A 17907-nucleotide genomic window follows, 5' to 3' on the forward strand; every position below is an offset into this window, starting at 1 on the left:
CAAATCCTCGGTAACACTGGAAGGCACCGCTCGGAGGCGCCGATAAAAAAAAACAGAAAAAAAAAGAATACACTGCGGAAATATATCCTTCGGGGAAGGGAAGAAAGATAGAAAGGAAAGATGAGGGGTTTGGCTACGGCTGCGTCGCGCCTTGTCCGCGGCTGTGGCCTCGCGGCGAGGTCATGCCTCGTCCGTGGGTGAGACCTCGCGGTAAGGCCAAACCTCGCTCAAGATGGAAAAATGAACTAAAATGAAATCGCGAATGAATTTAAAATCCCTCCGTTCATTATAAGTAAACAATGAAAAATACATTGATTTACGTGGAATCATCATTTCTGTCGTTCGCGCTGCTGAGTAAATAGGCCATTAGCGACGACGAGTCGACGACTACTAGCTCACTCATGGAGACAGAAACAGAGCGATTCCTTCGACCCGCGAACCTTAATCAAACCGGGCGGCAGCAGAAGCAGAACCGGCCCAGGGCCTTTTTGTAAATAACTTCTGCCCTTCTCCCGTTTCGTGTACTCCCGTTAAAGCCGAAACTCGTCTCCTCTCTCTCTCTCTGCCCTTCCTGCGATCTATTCGCTTCCTTGTGTCGCCGGCTCTCAGCTATCTTCCCCGATCTCTGCCCTCTCAATTCCTCGGCTCCTGTGATCCGGCCGAACCGGTCCGCGGACGTCTCCGCCTTGGCGCATCTCGTGCTCTCAGTGACTTCGGGAAGATGGTACGTTCATCTGCCTTTTGGCCTCCTCGTTCGGATCTGCGTTCTTTTGCCTTAAGTTCACATGGTTTAGTTGGATTTTTAGTGTTTGTTTATATTCCATGGCTCTCGCGCTTAGGAATTGTGAATCCGCGAGATCTGAAGTTTCGATTGATCGCTGACGATTGTTTGTTTCTCTTTCTTTTTGTTGTTTTGGCGTCTTGGGGACGGATTCCAGCCTCTCAGATTAGACATCAAGGTATGTGCCACTGGCCCTAGTGATGTTTTTGGTAGATATTGTGTAGATCTCGTGCTTTTGTTGAACCCCCCTGATCCACGGTTGAAATGCATGCTGCATTTAATTGGTTTGTTCTTGGATTTTGCTTACAATTGTCTCTGAATCAGAGGAAACTTGCTCAAAGGTCAGAAAGGGTAAAATCTGTGGATCTTCATCCAACTGAGCCATGGTAAAAATGAATGTCTTCTCTGTACCCACACCTCTAATAGCCACGATTGATGCTGTTAGATGCTAATACTGAATGATCCATAACCTGGCTATCATTTCCGTGCTGCAGGATTCTTGCGAGTCTTTATTCTGGAACAGTTGGTATCTGGAACTATCAGTCACAGGCAAGCAGCTTCTTTTTCATATTTTTTTTATTTGAAATCTATTCTTTTGGCATGAAGCAACTTAGACCTGATTAGTTCTCTGAAAACATACTTTCGTCGCTCCATTCTGGTACATGGTTGTTTTTTCATGATTGACCAAGTAGACACCATGCCAGCTAATCATACATTCGCTCCAAAATGCTCAGGATGCAATCACAATTCTCTTGTTCAGATTCTTTCATGCATCTCATTTTCAAATTGATCCTTATGATTTTAGGGTTTGACAATTTGAAGTGCTCTGTCTTAAGGCACATTTTAATTACAATTTGGATAATGAATTTGATTTAAGGACGCATTTTTTGTGAGATCCTGCAATTTCGAATGAGACGCGCATTTTACTCACGTTTGATTTGGCTGATAGAGTTTAAACAATTGTTTTGGTGCAGACAATGGTAAAATCTTTTGAAGTAACTGAACTACCAGGTATACTAAAGACTGCATATGATATTTGGTTTGCATTCTCAGAGTTATCTGCATACCTGAAACTTTGTAAAGCTAAACATCTAGTGTTGAACTTTCAGTGAGATCTGCAAAATTTGTAGCACGCAAACAGTGGGTGGTGGCTGGTGCAGATGATATGTTTATCCGTGTCTACAATTACAACACAATGGACAAAGTTAAAGTATTTGAGGCTCATACAGACTACATTAGGTGTCTGGCTGTACATCCAACCCTGCCATATGTGTTGTCATCATCAGACGACATGTTGATAAAGCTTTGGGACTGGGAGAAGGGTTGGATGTGTACCCAAATTTTTGAAGGACACTCTCATTATGTGATGCAAGTGACCTTTAATCCAAAGGACACCAATACTTTTGCAAGTGCCTCATTGGACCGAACAGTAAAGGTGTGGCCCTAATATCTTTGAAATTGGAACTGATTTTGTTATGGTTTCTGGAACAACTTATGACTGTTTGATCTGATTGACCAGATCTGGAATCTTGGTTCTCCTGACCCAAATTTTACATTAGATGCTCATTCCAAAGGTGTCAACTGTGTTGATTATTTTACTGGAGGCGATAGGCCATATTTGATTACTGGTTCTGATGATCAGACTGCCAAGGTCTGCCTCATTCAATCTAGTTTAGATGTGGCTTCTGTGTTCTACCCTGAGCTTTCTGTTAATGAGTTTTATTGAATCAGGTTTGGGACTACCAAACTAAGAGTTGTATACAAACACTCGAAGGCCATACCCATAACGTCTCTGCTGTATGTTTCCATCCTGAGCTTCCAATTATAATAACAGGTTCAGAGGATGGAACTGTTAGAATTTGGCATGCAACTACCTATAGGTACATCTACAAATTCAAAATCTTGTTTTAATTATGAAACAGGGAAGATTCAAATTTTAGATCTACCCCTCGTAATTAAAACTTTAGATCTACTTCTTACTCTGCTATCATGTTGCTAGCCACTTTATCTAGAAGCTTAAATTGTTAGGAAAGAAACCAGATTCATCTAGTGAATCATCTTACTTGCCCATATGGAACCAATGGAAGTGGAGCCTCCTAACTTCAACAATGGCTATTGATTAGTTTATAATTTTTTTATTTCTACTTTGGTAACCCAAGACCTCTAACTATAGCCAAGAGCTATACTAATTAATCTAATCTGTAATTTTTTTTCCCGCTTACAAACTTGAGTGTATTGTCTTTAACCAATTAAAACTATAATTGTTTGCTAAATCTTTTACCCATTTAATTACAAGTGGTGGTTCTTGAAACACTGTTCTAGTTAAACTACAGATTTTCAGATGTAATGCACGTGGAAACATAACACTTTTGTGACAGTCTACATTCACTTTGTTTTTTTTTTTTTGAGTTTGTATCTTCTCCTTCTCCTAGATTATTTTATTTCCATTTTACAGACTTGAGAATACATTAAACTATGGTCTGGAACGAGTTTGGGCTATTGGATACATGAAAGGATCAAGGAGGTATGAAGTAGACTTACACTTTTGTTATTTTTTTCGTGTTATATTATACATTGGATTTGGAGATGGATTTGACAAAATCTGTTGACAATTTTGAATGTATCATTTTTTAAAAGTTTCTTAAATCTATGTAATGCTTACGAGGTATGAGAAGCTCCAAAAATTTACTTCAGGAATTCTGTTGTAAGTTCTTTTTAGTATTTCTGATTAATTTTCATGGATGTTTTCTAGAGTTGTAATAGGATATGATGAAGGAACCATTATGGTGAAGATTGGTCGTGAAGTTCCAGTTGCCAGCATGGAGGGCAGTGGAAAAATTATTTGGGCAAAGCACACTGAGATTCAAACAGTTAATATCAAGACAATTGGAGCAGACTATGAGGTTTGAAAGTTCTAGTGTTCTCTTGAGAAGAAAACACGAACCTCCTGAGGACATAGTATTTGTTATTCCACAGGTCACAGATGGTGAAAGATTGCCTTTAGCTGTCAAGGAATTGGGAAGCTGTGATCTGTACCCACAAGTAAGTTTTAGCTGAAAAGCAACAATTTTGTCTAAGTGATCTTCTCCAGTTTAACTGGTGGAAATATTCACCAAAGAACCCCCACGATCTGAGAGGTTGGGAAAACCAAGGACTTTGCCTTTGTAGTTTGCTGTTACATTATGCATGAATGGAAAAAAAAATAGCGGGGTAGTTTTAGCAAATAGTTGAAGAACCTGCAATATTTGCTTGTTGTCCTTAACCACATAACAAAATTTTAATGATATTGGGAAGTCAGAATTTTGTTATTTCACTGAAATCTACACAGTTTGTAATAACACTTCCATCCTGAGTATTCAGTCTAGGTATGTTCATCAGACTTGCAATACTTGCTGCTATTTAGTCACATTGTTTTGACTGTTGAACAATGTTGGTGAAAGATTCAAGTGCTGACTAATTTGCTACTTAAAACTACTGGCCTACAACTTATAAAACTATTGTTCTGAGGGGTTGGGAAACCCCAAAACCAAGGACTTTGACTTTTTAGTTTGCTGTTACATTATGCATGAATGGAAAAAAATATATAAAACTATTGTTCTGAGAGGTTGGGAAACCCCAAAACCAAGGACTTTGACTTTTTAGTTTGCTGTTACATTATGCATGAATGGAAACAAAATACTGGGGTAGTTTTAGCAAATAGTTGAAGAACCTGCAATATTTGCTTGTTGCCCTTAACTACATAACAAAATTTTAATGATATTGGGAAGTCGGAATTTTATTATTTCACTGAAATCTACACAGTTTGTAATAACACTTGTGTCCTGAGTATTCAGTCTAGGTATGTTCATCAGACTTGCAATACTACTGTTGAGCTAAAACTATTGTTAGGATATTGTTGATATTAAATACTAGTTTGAAGATTCATCAGCATTTCCATGAATTCTACCCCATTTTGAGATGCTATACTGGATACAATAATTGCTTCCTCTATGCTGAATTTGGTGCTACTTTTTGTGGGTTAACACTGTTAAATTTGGATATGGCTGATGCATGTTTGTGAGTGCATGGGTGGATCAGTGGATGTGAGGATTTATTCATGGTGTAGGACCATCTTTGTGGGAAAGATTCTCCAATGTGCTATCTTTTCTTATTTATGACCTGACTAGGCTTCCGTTCTTTGCTTACTGGAACACTATCATTAGCTATGCAATTCAATTTTTAGTAAGTCCTTGTTTGCCTGGGAGAGATGGTTCAAAGGATGAATATATAAACGGGCAGAAAGGTGGAGGGGAGAGATGAAAAGGATATTCTTTGTGTTGTCTCCTTGAACTGATGTAAGAGAAAAACGCTGGATCACTTTTTTATAATCAACAAATGCTAAGTAATTTTCCATCTGATTTTGGGCATCTGATTTATGGACTGATGCTTAAATTTTTTCTCATCAAATATCCATCTCTTGTCTCTTGTCTCTTGTTTGACAAAGGAAACGAGTGATAAATGATCACATGCATGTAACTTCATGTCTTTGAATTTCTTGTTTCAGATCATTCTGCCTTCTTTGTGTTTACTTTCTGGTTCCCGATTTATCTACATGTTAATTTTATATGTTTAAAAGTAAAAGATTACTTCCATAACATTTTACTCTTAAATTAGGTAATCTAACAAGAGGCTAAGAAGGGACTTTGGTTTCCATTATAGTCAAATATTCTTTTGGTAGTGTTGATCTCTAGTGAAATGTACACTTTTGAAGTTGCCAAAACAACTTGATCTAATACTTTCAACATGCCTATCACTTGTTATTTTTTGAAGTTATCTCTTTCAATTAATACGCATTGTACATTGGTTTGCTCTGTTTGTTCTTTCAGAGCTTGAAGCATAACCCAAATGGAAGATTTGTTGTTGTCTGTGGAGATGGAGAATACATTATATATACTGCATTGGCATGGAGAAATAGATCATTTGGATCTGCATTGGAATTTGTCTGGTCTTCTGATGGAGAGTATGCAATCAGGGAAAGTACATCAAGAATTAAGATATTCAGTAAAACCTTCCAGGTTTGACCTTTCTCTCATGTGTTTCTACAGTAGAATTTGCATGATTGATAAATTTACTCGCATGGAAGTTAGAATGAAAATGTCACTGAGAGATAGTCAAGAGTATTCTTTATTCAGTTCTCTTTTATTTTCTCAATTCTGCAATGTCACCACCAAGTCATGTTTAAAATGCACTTTCTTATTTTTTGAAGACAGTTAATTTAGATTTATAGTCATGGTTTTCTTAATCAGATTTGCATGCGTACATATGCTATTACTTTATAGTGGAAGTGAAGTATATTAACTATTGAGACATTTCCTCTGATTATTGACCGTGATGGATTATTTCAGGAGAGAAAAAGCATACGGCCAACCTTTTCTGCTGAGCATATTTATGGAGGAATACTATTAGCAATGTGCTCCAATGACTTCATTTGTTTTTATGATTGGGCTGAATGTAGATTAATACGTCGGATTGATGTTGGTGTTAAGGTAAGTTCACTGCTTCCCTTGTAATATGTTGCCATACTTTAAGCTGGTTCCTCTTAGCTTTGTTGATTGCTGCAGAACCTGTATTGGGCTGATAGTGGTGATCTTCTAGTCATATCAAGTGATACATCATTCTACATACTGAAATACAATGTAAGTTGTCATAGCAAATTTGCCCCTTCAGTAAATATATTACATGTATTGTAGAGATATTAATTATTTACTATGGATGTGTATGCTGCTTTACCCATATAACATACAATATATTGGAAATTGTATATTTATTTATTTTGTGTTTCTTCCCAGCCCTAAACCTTAAAGCCTTTCTAGTCTAGAGAACGAGCTACCGAGCCCTCTATGACCTAGTCCGGAGAACGAGCTACCGAGCCCTCTCCGACTTCGTCCGGTCCAGAGAACGAGCTACCGAGCCCTCTCCGACTTCGTCCGGTCCAGAGAACGAGCTACCGAGCCCTCTCTGACCTCATGTGCCAAGATTCCATGCTTGGACTTTTTCCCGTGCCAAGCTCTCCGCTTGGACTTTTCCGTGCCAAGTCTCCATACTTGGACCTTTCCTATGCCAAATCTCCATACTTGGACTTTTTCCCGTGCCAAGCTCCCTGCTTGGACTTTTCCATGCCAAGTCTCCATACTTGGACTTTTCCGTGCCAAGTCTCCATACTTGGACTTTTCCTATGCCAAGTCTCCATACTTGGACTTTTTCCCGTGTCAGGTCAACTCAAGTCGGGTCAACCAGGTCAACCTTGACCAAAGGTTGCACCCACAATCCCCCAAGTTCCTATTCTTGTCAAACATCAAAATACAACTTCTCTATTCTTGTCAAACATCAAAATATACCTCGAGTCAGGTCAACTCGAGTCGGGTCACCCATGTCAACCTTGACCTAAGGTTGCACCAACACGGTCGACTGATCCCTTGGTCGAATCTTCACTGTGAGCAAATTTGATCTCTGGGATTTGGTTGACTGATCCTAACATTCGGTCAACCGAACCAGGCAAAAACATTAACATGCAAGATGTTAGTTTCCTAAAAAAAAAGTTAGAATAATAGGCAGATAAGGTATTTTGATAGTCTCTAGACTGTTCGGTTCTAACTTTTGGATTTCTTGAAAATCTTAGTTCGAGCTGACACTTACTGTTCCCTCAACGGGGAACACATCCTTACTTACTCCTTTCAGGAGAGTTTACCTTTTGCCAGACCGGTCCTTCAGACCGTTTGGACTTTTGCTCAGTATTCGAGACTTAAGGGCTTTTCCGTTGAACGCCCGATCCCTAACCCATCTAGTCTTCTGCCTGGTGTTTGTGATCCCCAGGACTTCCACTTGGAATCCATGACCCTAGGATTTCACCAAATGTCCACGATTTGCCAAGACTTTACCTAGTCCCCCGACCAAGACTTTATTGCCTAACCGCAGCTAAGACTTTCCTGAACACTCAGTTTAACTTATTAGAACAACAATGACACCTAACTTAGAACTCTTTACCATTATCAAAACTCAGGTTTGATTGTCTGATGCTCCCTGTACCAATAATCTCTCCCTTTTTGATTATGACATCACAATTCATAGTTAAGTACAACAGAAAATAAGTAATAATAATTTAGTATTTTTACAAGTAAGTCAAAATTTTCTAAGTTTTGCAATACAACTAAAAATTAAGAGTTCAAAGACTCCCCCTTAAATACAACACTTTCTTAGTAAATACTTAGTTTTCGAAAGTTCAGTTTTTCTTTCAAAATACTTAGTTTAGCTAAAAATACTTTTTCAAAAATATTTATTTTTCTTGCTTTTAAATTTTATTTTTTGAAAAATACTTTACCTAAAAAAATTTAACTTTGAAGAAGAATTTTGAAAATTTGAAAAATACTTTAACTTTGAAAAAATATTTAACTTTGAAGATTTGAAAAATACTTTGACTTTGAAAAAATATTTATCTTTAAAAATTTTGAAAAATACTTTAACTTTTTAAAACAAATATTTAAAATTTTAAAAAAATACTTTAACTTTGAAAAAATATTTATCTTTAAAAATTTTGAAAAATACTTTAACTTTTTAAAACAAATATTTAAAATTTTAAAAAAATACTTTAACTTTGAAACAAATATTTAAAATTAAAATTTTGAAAAAATACTTTAACTTTGAAAAAATATTTAACTTAACTCCTTTTGCTCTCCCTTGAACATATATCAAAAATATTAAGTAGAGAAAAGAAGCTATTAATAAGAAAAATAACTTTTAATCTCCCCCTTATTAATGCCTTAAGAACTCTTTAAGTAAGTGCTGTAAGTTTGAGAGGAAAGCCAATAATTTTTATCCTATAGTCCAAGCATGTAAAACTCAAAGTGAAGAGAATTTTTTTTAAAGGAAAAATAAAATTTAAAAATAGTCATCTATTTTCCTTAGAAGAAATGTCTAACCATTAGTTACCAACCATTTATCATAAGGTATTAGTGTTTATTTGATTAGTTAATTTAAGTAAGTGATCCAGTTAGGTTTACTAAAAAGGATGACTTAACTTGATCAATTTGAATTGATATTTATAGTCCAGACTTATGTTGATATATAGACATAAGTATTATGAAGTCCAAGTAATACCCTATGCATCTCACACCATTGTTAGTATATTTTTTATACACAAGCAAGATATTTCTAGTGTGTTTGTGAGATGCTTTGACTGAGACCTATGGATACATGCTTTTTAGGAAAAAAAATCCTAGGCTAAGTCCAATATTTGAAAACACTAGTAAAATTGAGATTTTTTTCTTTAGAAAAATAAAATAATTTATCCTATAATTTAACACAAAGCTGTTAAGATTTTTAAAGAGATAATAAAATTTAAAAAACCTATAATTTTTTGAAAAGTGAAAATAATAAAAATAATAAAATAATGATTTAAAAAACTTTAGAATCTATTATACTAAGCACATACCTAATTATCTTCTAAGTCTACTGAACTCAAGTTCAGGTAAGAGTTTTAAGAAAATATTTTCTAGGTTTGACTTGAACTCAACATAGTCAAGTACAATATCACCCCTACCTACATGATCTCTTACAAAGTGATGCTTAACCTCTATGTGTTTAGTCCTTGAGTGATGTATTAGATTTTTGGTTAAACAAATTAAGCTTATGTTATCAATTGAAATTTTTATATTCTAATTGATAATCCTTTAAAGTGTACATAATCCATAATAGTTGAGATGCACATTCACTCATATCTATGTACTTTGCTTCAGTAGTGGATAAAGCTGTTGAAACCCCAAGGTGTTTTGATGTGATCAAACAAGCTAAGTTAGGTCCTGCATTGTCTAACCCTTGTGTCTAAGTGTGCAGGAGCTTAGGAACATAGGAAGTCGAGCGGAAGACGCGGCTAGCGAGAAGGACGGCACGGGAGAGAGCCGACGGGCTCGGTGCGTCCGAGGGACAAGATGACAACGGAAGAGTACACCGGTGGACGAGAAGAACGTGTGCGACATTCCAAAATATCATAGGCCTATGTACCTAGAAAATATTTAATTAACCCTATAGGAAGGAACCTCTATTGGGTTCCAAAAACTTGTTTAATTTAAAATTAAAATTAGACTTAGCATTTTCAGCAAGGAAATTAAACAACTAATTTCTTTATGAGGCTTTGTCTAAGGAAGTGGTTGTTGCTCCAATAACCAAGAAGGCCTAGTGCCTCGCCACGACCTGGAGGCTAAGTATATCGAAATGAAGAGTTTAATTGACTGACTGAAAAAGAATTAATTTAATTTACTTGATGCTTTAAAAGAGTTATTCAATTTATGTTAGAAAATATTTAAAATTGATTTAGAAATTTTTTTATTATGAAAATTGACTTAGAAATTTTTTTTACCTTAGAATTTTTTTATAAAAATTACCTTAATTTTTTTTTTAAATTTGACGAAGAATTTTTTTTATAACTTCCTTCGAAATTTTTTTTATGAAAATTAACTAAGAAATTTTTGTTAACACTTATGATTTTTTTTTGAAAAATGTTTTACTTAAAATTTTTTTTCTTTTGAAAAAAAAAGATTCTGAAAAGTGTCTTTACTTAGCGATTTTTACTTAAACAATTTTACACTTATGATTTTTTAGAATTTAACTTACACTTGTTAAAAGAAACCCCATTTTTTATGTGATCAAAGGGGGAGACAGATGTTAAGTCTAGGGGAGGTATATACTTTTTAAATTGAAATATCTTTGGACATAATTGCAAATAAATTATTTTTTTTAAAAATTTGATGAAGATTTTTTTTTTATAACTGCCTTCGAAATTTTTTTTATGAAAATTGACTAAGAAATTTTTGTTAACACTTATGATTTTTTTTTGAAAAATGTTTTACTTAATTTTTTTTTCTTTCGAAAAAAAAGATTCCGAAGAGTGTCTTTACTTAGCCATTTTTGCTTAAACATTTTTACACTTAAGATTTTTTAGAATTTACCTTAGACTTGTTAAAAGAAGTCCCATTTTTTATGTGATCAAAGGGGGAGACAGATGTTAAGTCTAGGGGGAGGTATATAATTTTTAAATTGAAATATCTTTGGACTTAATTGCAAATAAATTATTTTTATTGCATATGTTTTCCCTAACTTAACTTGGGTTGCTCACATCAAAAAGGGGGAGATTGTTGGAACTCCAAGGTGTTTTGATGTGATCAAACAAGCTAAGTTAGGTCCTGTGTTGTCTAACCCTTGTGTCTAAGTGTGCAGGAGCTTAGGAACACAGAAAGTCGAGCGGAAGACGCGGCTAGCGAGAAGGACGGCATGGGAGAGAGCCGACGGGCTCGGTGCGTCCGAGGGACGAGGTGACCGCGGAAGAGTACACCGGTGGACGAGAAGAACGTGCGCGGCGTTCGAGGGACGAGAAACCAGGAAGGAAGGCTGCTCGAGGAGAAGGCCGGAACTTGAGTTCGGGTGAGCCCTATTCTTGATGGCCGATATTACCCAAGCTAGCTGAGATGGAGCAAAAGACCCAGACCGAGACGAGCTGAACCAGAGCAGAGGTCCTAGACCGAGAAAGGTCAACTCTGTTGACTTTCCTGGTCCGGGCGCCCGGACCCAGATTTTGACCAGGATCGCGTCAAACGCGATCTGATCGTTGGGGGATACAATTTTATCCCCCCTAGGGCGCTCGGAACCCCTTCGGGGCACCCCGACCAGTGCTAAAAATATAGCACTGATCTGCACAGTTAAACAACCCAGATTTTGACCAGGATCGCGTCAAACGTGATATGATTGTTGGGGGATAAAGTTTTATCCCCTCCAGGGCGCCCGGAACCCCTTCGGGGCACCCCGACCAGTGCTATAAATATAGCACTGATCTGCACAGTTAAATTAACTCACTTGTAATCAGTTTTCTTTGTGCTTTAATTTTTGTTCTTTTTATTTGTGGTGTCAACACTATAAAGAGGCTACTCCGCCCGAAGGAGATCATCAGATAGTGCACTTACTTTCCTTGGATTAGCAATCCCCTGATTGCAAACCATGTAAATCTCTTGTGTCTGATCTTTTCATTTTGTCTCTTCTTTTTATTATTACAAGTGTCTGTTAATTAGTTGAATATCCGAGAAAGGTTTTTGGTTTAATTTTTATAGGGCAATTCACCCCTCCCCTCTTGCCGGCCTCTAAAGGGACCAACAAGTGGTATCAGAGCAAGGCGCTTCAGGAGGGCTAACCGCCGATTGAAGCAATGAGATGGCCGGACCAAGCATCATTCCACCAAAATTCGAGGGGGACTTCGCAGACTAGAAGCGACATATGGAGGTATTCCTAGGAATTGATTTCTAAATTTGGTTTATTATGAAGTATGGTTTGTTGCTCCGATGAATCAAGATGGAGAAGAAAAAGAAGAGAGCCATTGGACAAAGAAGGAGCAGAATGAGTCTGTAGCAAGCAGCCGTGCGGAATATCACCTGCTGAGCGTGTTGCCATCTCAAGAGGTCAACCGCATCGGAAGCTATTCATCAGCCAAAGAACTCTGGGAGTAGTTCCTGGAACTCCACGAAGGCACGTTCGAAGTGAAGCTCGCTAGAAGAGATATCCTTCGAAACAAGCTAATGAACATCCGACTAGAAAAAGGTGAGAAGGTAGCCAGTCTACACGCAAAGGTAAAAGAACTGATTACTAGTCTCGAGAACCTCGGAGAAACGGTAACAAATCGGGAAACAATACGTTACGCACTCAACGCGTTTCCTAGAACTTCAGATTGGACATCAATCGTCGACGCCTACTACATTTCGAAAGATCTAGAGGTAAGTACTTTAGAAGAACTATTCTCCACTCTTGAATTGCATGAACCAGGTGTGTCGGGACAACAAAGGAAGCAAGCCAGATGATTGCACTAAATGCGACCAAGAAGGATGAACCCGAGTCAGATTCAGAAGACGATCAGGAAGCATACATGGTAAGAAACTTTAAAAAGTTTTTTAGATCTAATAAATTCAAAGAAATGCAGAATAAAAAGAATCCAAGAAATAGAAGAAGGATGCGTTGCTACCAGTGTCAAAAGGAAGGACACCTAAAAGAGGATTGCCCAAAACTAAAGAAGGACAAAGGTAAAATTCCCAAGAAGCACAAGAACCTAAAAGCTACTTGGGACGACACTTCATCATCTGAGTCCGAGATTCAAGAATATGCTGAGCTAGCGTTGATGGCAAGCTACGAATGGCAAAGCACATCAGAACCTAGCATCGATGAAGGGGGAGCGATCTCAGATGAAAGCAGCGAAGTAGGGGGAGATTCAGGCTTCAAGTCTGATACGGTAAGCGAGAAATGCCTCTTACCCCCTGATCAACTTTACTTTGGTTTTAAGGCAATGGCTAAATCCATGTATAAATTAGAAAATAAAAATACCAAATTAGAAAATGAAATTTTAGAAACAAAAAGAATTTTGGCAAAATCATGTCTTATAGAGGATTTAGATAAATTGAAAATTGAAAATGAAAAATTAAAAGAAGAAATAGAAAGATTGAAAAAGTCTAATGGTTCAAATATTTCTACTTTTAGAAATTTTAGAGGACTAAACTGGTATTATAGATTTCACCAAAATCAAATTAGAAAAATATCATAGGCCTATGTACCTAGAAAATATTTAATTAACCCTGTAGGAAGGAACCTCTATTGGGTTCCAAAAACTTATTTAATTTAAAATTAAAATTAGACTTAGCATTTTCAGCAAGGAAATTAAACAACTAATTTCTTTATGAGGCTTTGTCTAAGGAAGTGATTGTTGCTCCAATAATCAAGAAGGCCTAGTGCCTGCCCACGACTTGGAAGCTAAGTATATCGAAATGAAAAGTTTAATTGACTGACTGAAAAAGCATTAATTTAATTTACTTAATGCTTTAAAAAGTTATTCAATTTATGTTAGAAAATATTTAAAATTGATTTATAATTTTTTTTTTATGAAAATTACCTTAGAAATTTTTTCATTATGAAAATTGACTTAGAAATTTTTTTATAAAAATTGCTTTAATTTTTTTTTAAATTTGACGAAGAATGTTTTTTTTAACTACCTTCGAATTTTTTTTTATGAAAATTGACTAAGAAATTTTTGTTAACACTTATGATTTCTTTTTGAAAAATGTTTTACTTAAAATTTTTTTTCTTTCGAAAAAAAAAGATTCTGAAGAGTGTCTTTACTTAGCCATTTTTGGTTAAATATTTTTACATTTAAGATTTTTTAGAATTTACTTTAGACTTGTTAAAAGAAACCCCATTTTTTATGTGATCAAAGGGGGAGACAGATGTTAAGTCTAGGGGGAGGTATATAATATTTAAATTGAAATATCTTTGGACTTAATTGCAAATAAATTATTTTTATTGCATATGTTTTCCCTAACTTAACTTGGGTTGCTCACATCAAAAAGGGGGAGATTGTTGGAACCCCAAGGTGTTTTGATGTGATCAAACAAGCTAAGTTAGGTTATGCGTTGTCTAACCCTTGTGTCTAAGTGTGCAGGAGCTTAGGAACACAGGAAGTCGAGCGGAAGACGCGGCTAGCGAGAAGGACGACACGGGAGAGAGCCGACGGGCTCGGTGCGTTCGAGGGACGAGGTGACCGCGGAAAAGTACACCGGTGGACGAGAAGAACGTGCGCGGCGTTCGAGGGACGAGAAACCAGGAAGGAAGGCTGCTCGAGGAAAAGGCCGGAACTTGAGTTCGGGTGAGCCCTATTCCGGATGGCCGAGATTACCCAAGCTAGCGGAGATGGAGCGAAAGACCCAGACCGAGACGAGCTGAACTGGAGCAGAGGTCTTAGACCGAGAAAAGTCAACTCTGTTGACTTTCTTGGTCCGGGCGCTCGGACCCAGATTTTGACCAGGATCGCGTCAAACGTGATCTGATAGTTGGGGGATAAAATTTTACCCCCCCAGGGCGCCCGGAACCCCTTCGGGGCACCCCGACCAGTGCTATAAATATAGCACTGATCTGCACAGTTAAATCAACTCACTTGTAATCATTTTCTCTGTGCTTTCATTTCTGTTATTTTTATTTGTGCTGTCAACACTGTAAAGAGGCTTCTCCGACCGAAGGAGATCATCAGATAGTGCACTTACTTTCCTTAGATTAGCAATCCCCTGATTGCAAACCATGTAAATCTCTTGTGTCTGATCTTTTCATTTTGTTTCTTCTTTTTATTATTACAAGTGTCTGTTAATTAGTTGAATATCCGAGAAAGGTTTTTGGTTTAATTTTTGTAGGGCAATTCACCCCTCCACTCTTGCCGGCCTCCAAAGGGATCAACAAGTTATATCAGAGCAAGGCGATTCAGGAGGACTAACCGCCGATTGAAGCAACGAGATGGCCCGACCAAGCATCATTCCACCAATATTCGAGGGGGACTTCGCAGACTGGAAGCGATGTATGGAGGTATTCCTAAGAATTGATTTCGAAATTTGGTTTATTATGAAGTATGGTTTTGTAGCTCCGATGAATCAAGATGGAGAAGAAAAAGAAGAGAGCCATTGGACAAAGAAGGAGCAGAATGAGTCTGTAGCAAACAGCCGTGCAGAATATCACCTGCTGAGCGTGTTGCCGCCTCAAGAGGTCAACCGCATCGGAAGCTATTCATATGCTAAAGAACTCTGGGAGTAGTTCCTGGAACTCCACGAAGGCACGTCCGAAGTGAAGCTTGTTAGAGTGTATACTAAAAGCCTAGCTTTTGGTATAAATATTTATCTAGAAATAAGAATCACATTGGTTAAAAGTCTACATTTATGATAAATGTAGTTGCTCAATTAATTTATATTGTAGATAACATGGTGTGTGGTGTCACACACAGAAGATCATGTTATTAGTTCCTTATAAATTATAAACAGTAGCTCACTACCAAGATGGAAAGGAACAAACCATTGGAAGGTCGTAGTGTAATTAGGTATTAGTATATCTTAACTATATAATTACACTAGTACACTTAGAGTGTATTGAGTAGGACCATTTGAGGTCGTTCCTTTTATACTGACTTTATAAAGGAACAAAGACCTCAGTTATTATGGAAGTGTGTGCTCTTAATCCTAATATAATAACAAGCACATATATTTGATATTTATTTCTTTAATTTATCAATGGGTGAGATTTAGTTCGATGAATCAATAAGCCCGATAAATTGGGAAATGATATCACTTATAGTGTGTGTTGTTGATTATAGAAGGAAACTGTGTCCTAGTAATCTAGGTTGAGAATGTCCCCAAGAGGAGCTCATAAGGATTGTCATGTTAAACCCTGCAGGTGGACTTAGTCCGACATGACGATGAAGTTGAGTGGTACTACTCTTGGAGCTAGATATTAATTAAGTGAGTTGTCAGTAACTTACTTAATTAGTGGACATTTGTTATCTTAAACACAGGAAGACTAACACACTCATAATAAGAAGGAGCCCAAAATGTAATTTGGGATTGGTGCGGTAGTTCAATAATAGTTCTCTAATGGAATGAATTATTATTGATAAAATTAAGTTGTGTGTTCGGGGCGAACACGGGATGCTTAATTTTATCGGGAGACCAAAACCAATTCCTCCTCTCGGTCCCTATCGTAGCCTCTAGTATATAGAGATTTATACCCACCGCATACCCACCTTCTTACCCATCCAATGGGGCCGGCCAAGCTAGCTTGGAACCCAAGCTAGGGCCGGCCAAGACCAAGTGGATGAGTCAAGTTGGTGGCCGGCCAAAGCTTGGGTCCCAAGCTTAGGTGGCCGACCACTAGAATATTAAAAAGGATTTTTATTAAAATTATTTCTTATGTGGATATAATGATTTTAAAAGAGAGTTTAAAAATTAAAAATTTCCTTTTATAACTTTCTACAAAAGATTAAGAGAAGAGATTAATCCCTTTCCTTATTTGTAGTTTGAAAGGATGGTTTTAATTTTTGGTGAAAACTTTCCTTATTTGTAAATCATCTACATGTTTAAAAGAGAGTTTAAAATTTGAAATCTTTCCTTATTTGTTGATTAAAGGAGGATTTTAAATTTTAAGAAAACTTTCCTTTTTAATCATGTTCATAATTTAAAAGAAAGTTTAAAATTAAATATTCTCTTTTATAAGTTTCTACAAGAGATTAAGAAAAGATTTGATATCTTTCCTTATTTGTAGATTAAAAGAGATTTTAATTTTTAGAGATAACTTTCTTTTTATCCACATGTTTAAAAGAAAGATTTTAATTTATTAAATTTCCTTTTTATAAACCAATCATGAAGGGATAAAAATTATTGAGAAATTTTTATAAATTTCTGGAATCAAATAAGGAAGTTTTAATTGGTGTTTAAAATTTTATTTGCTTGGAAATTCTATGGTGTGGCCGGCCAAATAAATTGGAGAAGAAAAATTATTTTTAATTAAATAATTTTTTCCTTTTCATGGCAAAAGAATTAAGGAAGTTTTTATTAAATTTTCCTTATTTGCCAAGACCAAGGATTATAAAAGAGGGGGTAGAGGAGGCTTCAAAGCTAACGAATCTATTCTATTTTTCTCTCCCTCTTTTCTTCTTCTTGTGGCCGGCCCTAGCCTTTCTCTCTTCTTCTCTTTTGGTGGCCGAACCATACATCTCTTGGAGCTCTTGTTGGTGGCCGGACCTAGGAAGGAGAAGAAGAAAAGGAGGAAGCCTCATCTTGAAGATCCCTTGGAGTATTGGTGGTGATCAAGTTCTTCTTCCTTGGAGGTGGTTCTTCTTGTGGCCGAACCTTGCTTGGAGAAGAAGAAGGTGCGTGGTGGTTCTCGTCTCGGAAGATCGTCGCCCACACGACGTCCGGGATAAGAAGAGGAATACGGTAGAAGATCAAGAGGTTTTCTAAAAGGTATAACTAGTAATTTTCTTTCCGCATCATACTAGTTATTTTTGGAAATAATACTAAATACAAGAGGCTTACGTTCTAGTGTTTGAATATGTTTTTCCAAGTTGTGTTCTTTTGTTTCTTTCTTTTCCTTGTGATTTGATTGTTCTCTTTGGTTAACCTAAAGTTATTTTAGGAAATTAAATATTAGCTTTCTATTAAAGGTTTTGTCTAGTCGGTGGTGGTTGCTCCCATATCCAAGAAGGCCATGTGCCTCGCCATGTCAGTACTGGGAACCTTTTATGGAAATTAATATTT

General features: G+C 36.7%; 1 protein-coding gene across 1 annotated transcript in view; it reads left to right on the forward strand.

The window, feature by feature from the left end:
• Nucleotides 1-452: 452 nt before the first annotated feature.
• Nucleotides 453-17907, forward strand: part of LOC121978335 (coatomer subunit beta'-1-like) — a 37316-nt gene continuing 19861 nt past the window's right edge. The window contains exons 1-14 of the mRNA XM_042530694.1: nucleotides 453-724; nucleotides 939-959; nucleotides 1106-1167; nucleotides 1276-1330; nucleotides 1756-1792; nucleotides 1891-2216; nucleotides 2301-2432; nucleotides 2513-2661; nucleotides 3237-3305; nucleotides 3534-3684; nucleotides 3758-3823; nucleotides 5647-5835; nucleotides 6166-6306; nucleotides 6382-6456. Of these exons, the coding sequence (XP_042386628.1) occupies nucleotides 722-724; nucleotides 939-959; nucleotides 1106-1167; nucleotides 1276-1330; nucleotides 1756-1792; nucleotides 1891-2216; nucleotides 2301-2432; nucleotides 2513-2661; nucleotides 3237-3305; nucleotides 3534-3684; nucleotides 3758-3823; nucleotides 5647-5835; nucleotides 6166-6306; nucleotides 6382-6456 (1476 nt within the window). The 5' untranslated portion in view covers nucleotides 453-721. The remainder of the gene's footprint in view (nucleotides 725-938; nucleotides 960-1105; nucleotides 1168-1275; nucleotides 1331-1755; nucleotides 1793-1890; nucleotides 2217-2300; nucleotides 2433-2512; nucleotides 2662-3236; nucleotides 3306-3533; nucleotides 3685-3757; nucleotides 3824-5646; nucleotides 5836-6165; nucleotides 6307-6381; nucleotides 6457-17907) is intronic.

This window comes from Zingiber officinale, chromosome 4B (genome assembly GCF_018446385.1).
Source record: "Zingiber officinale cultivar Zhangliang chromosome 4B, Zo_v1.1, whole genome shotgun sequence".
Classification (NCBI taxonomy): Eukaryota; Viridiplantae; Streptophyta; class Magnoliopsida; order Zingiberales; family Zingiberaceae; genus Zingiber; species Zingiber officinale.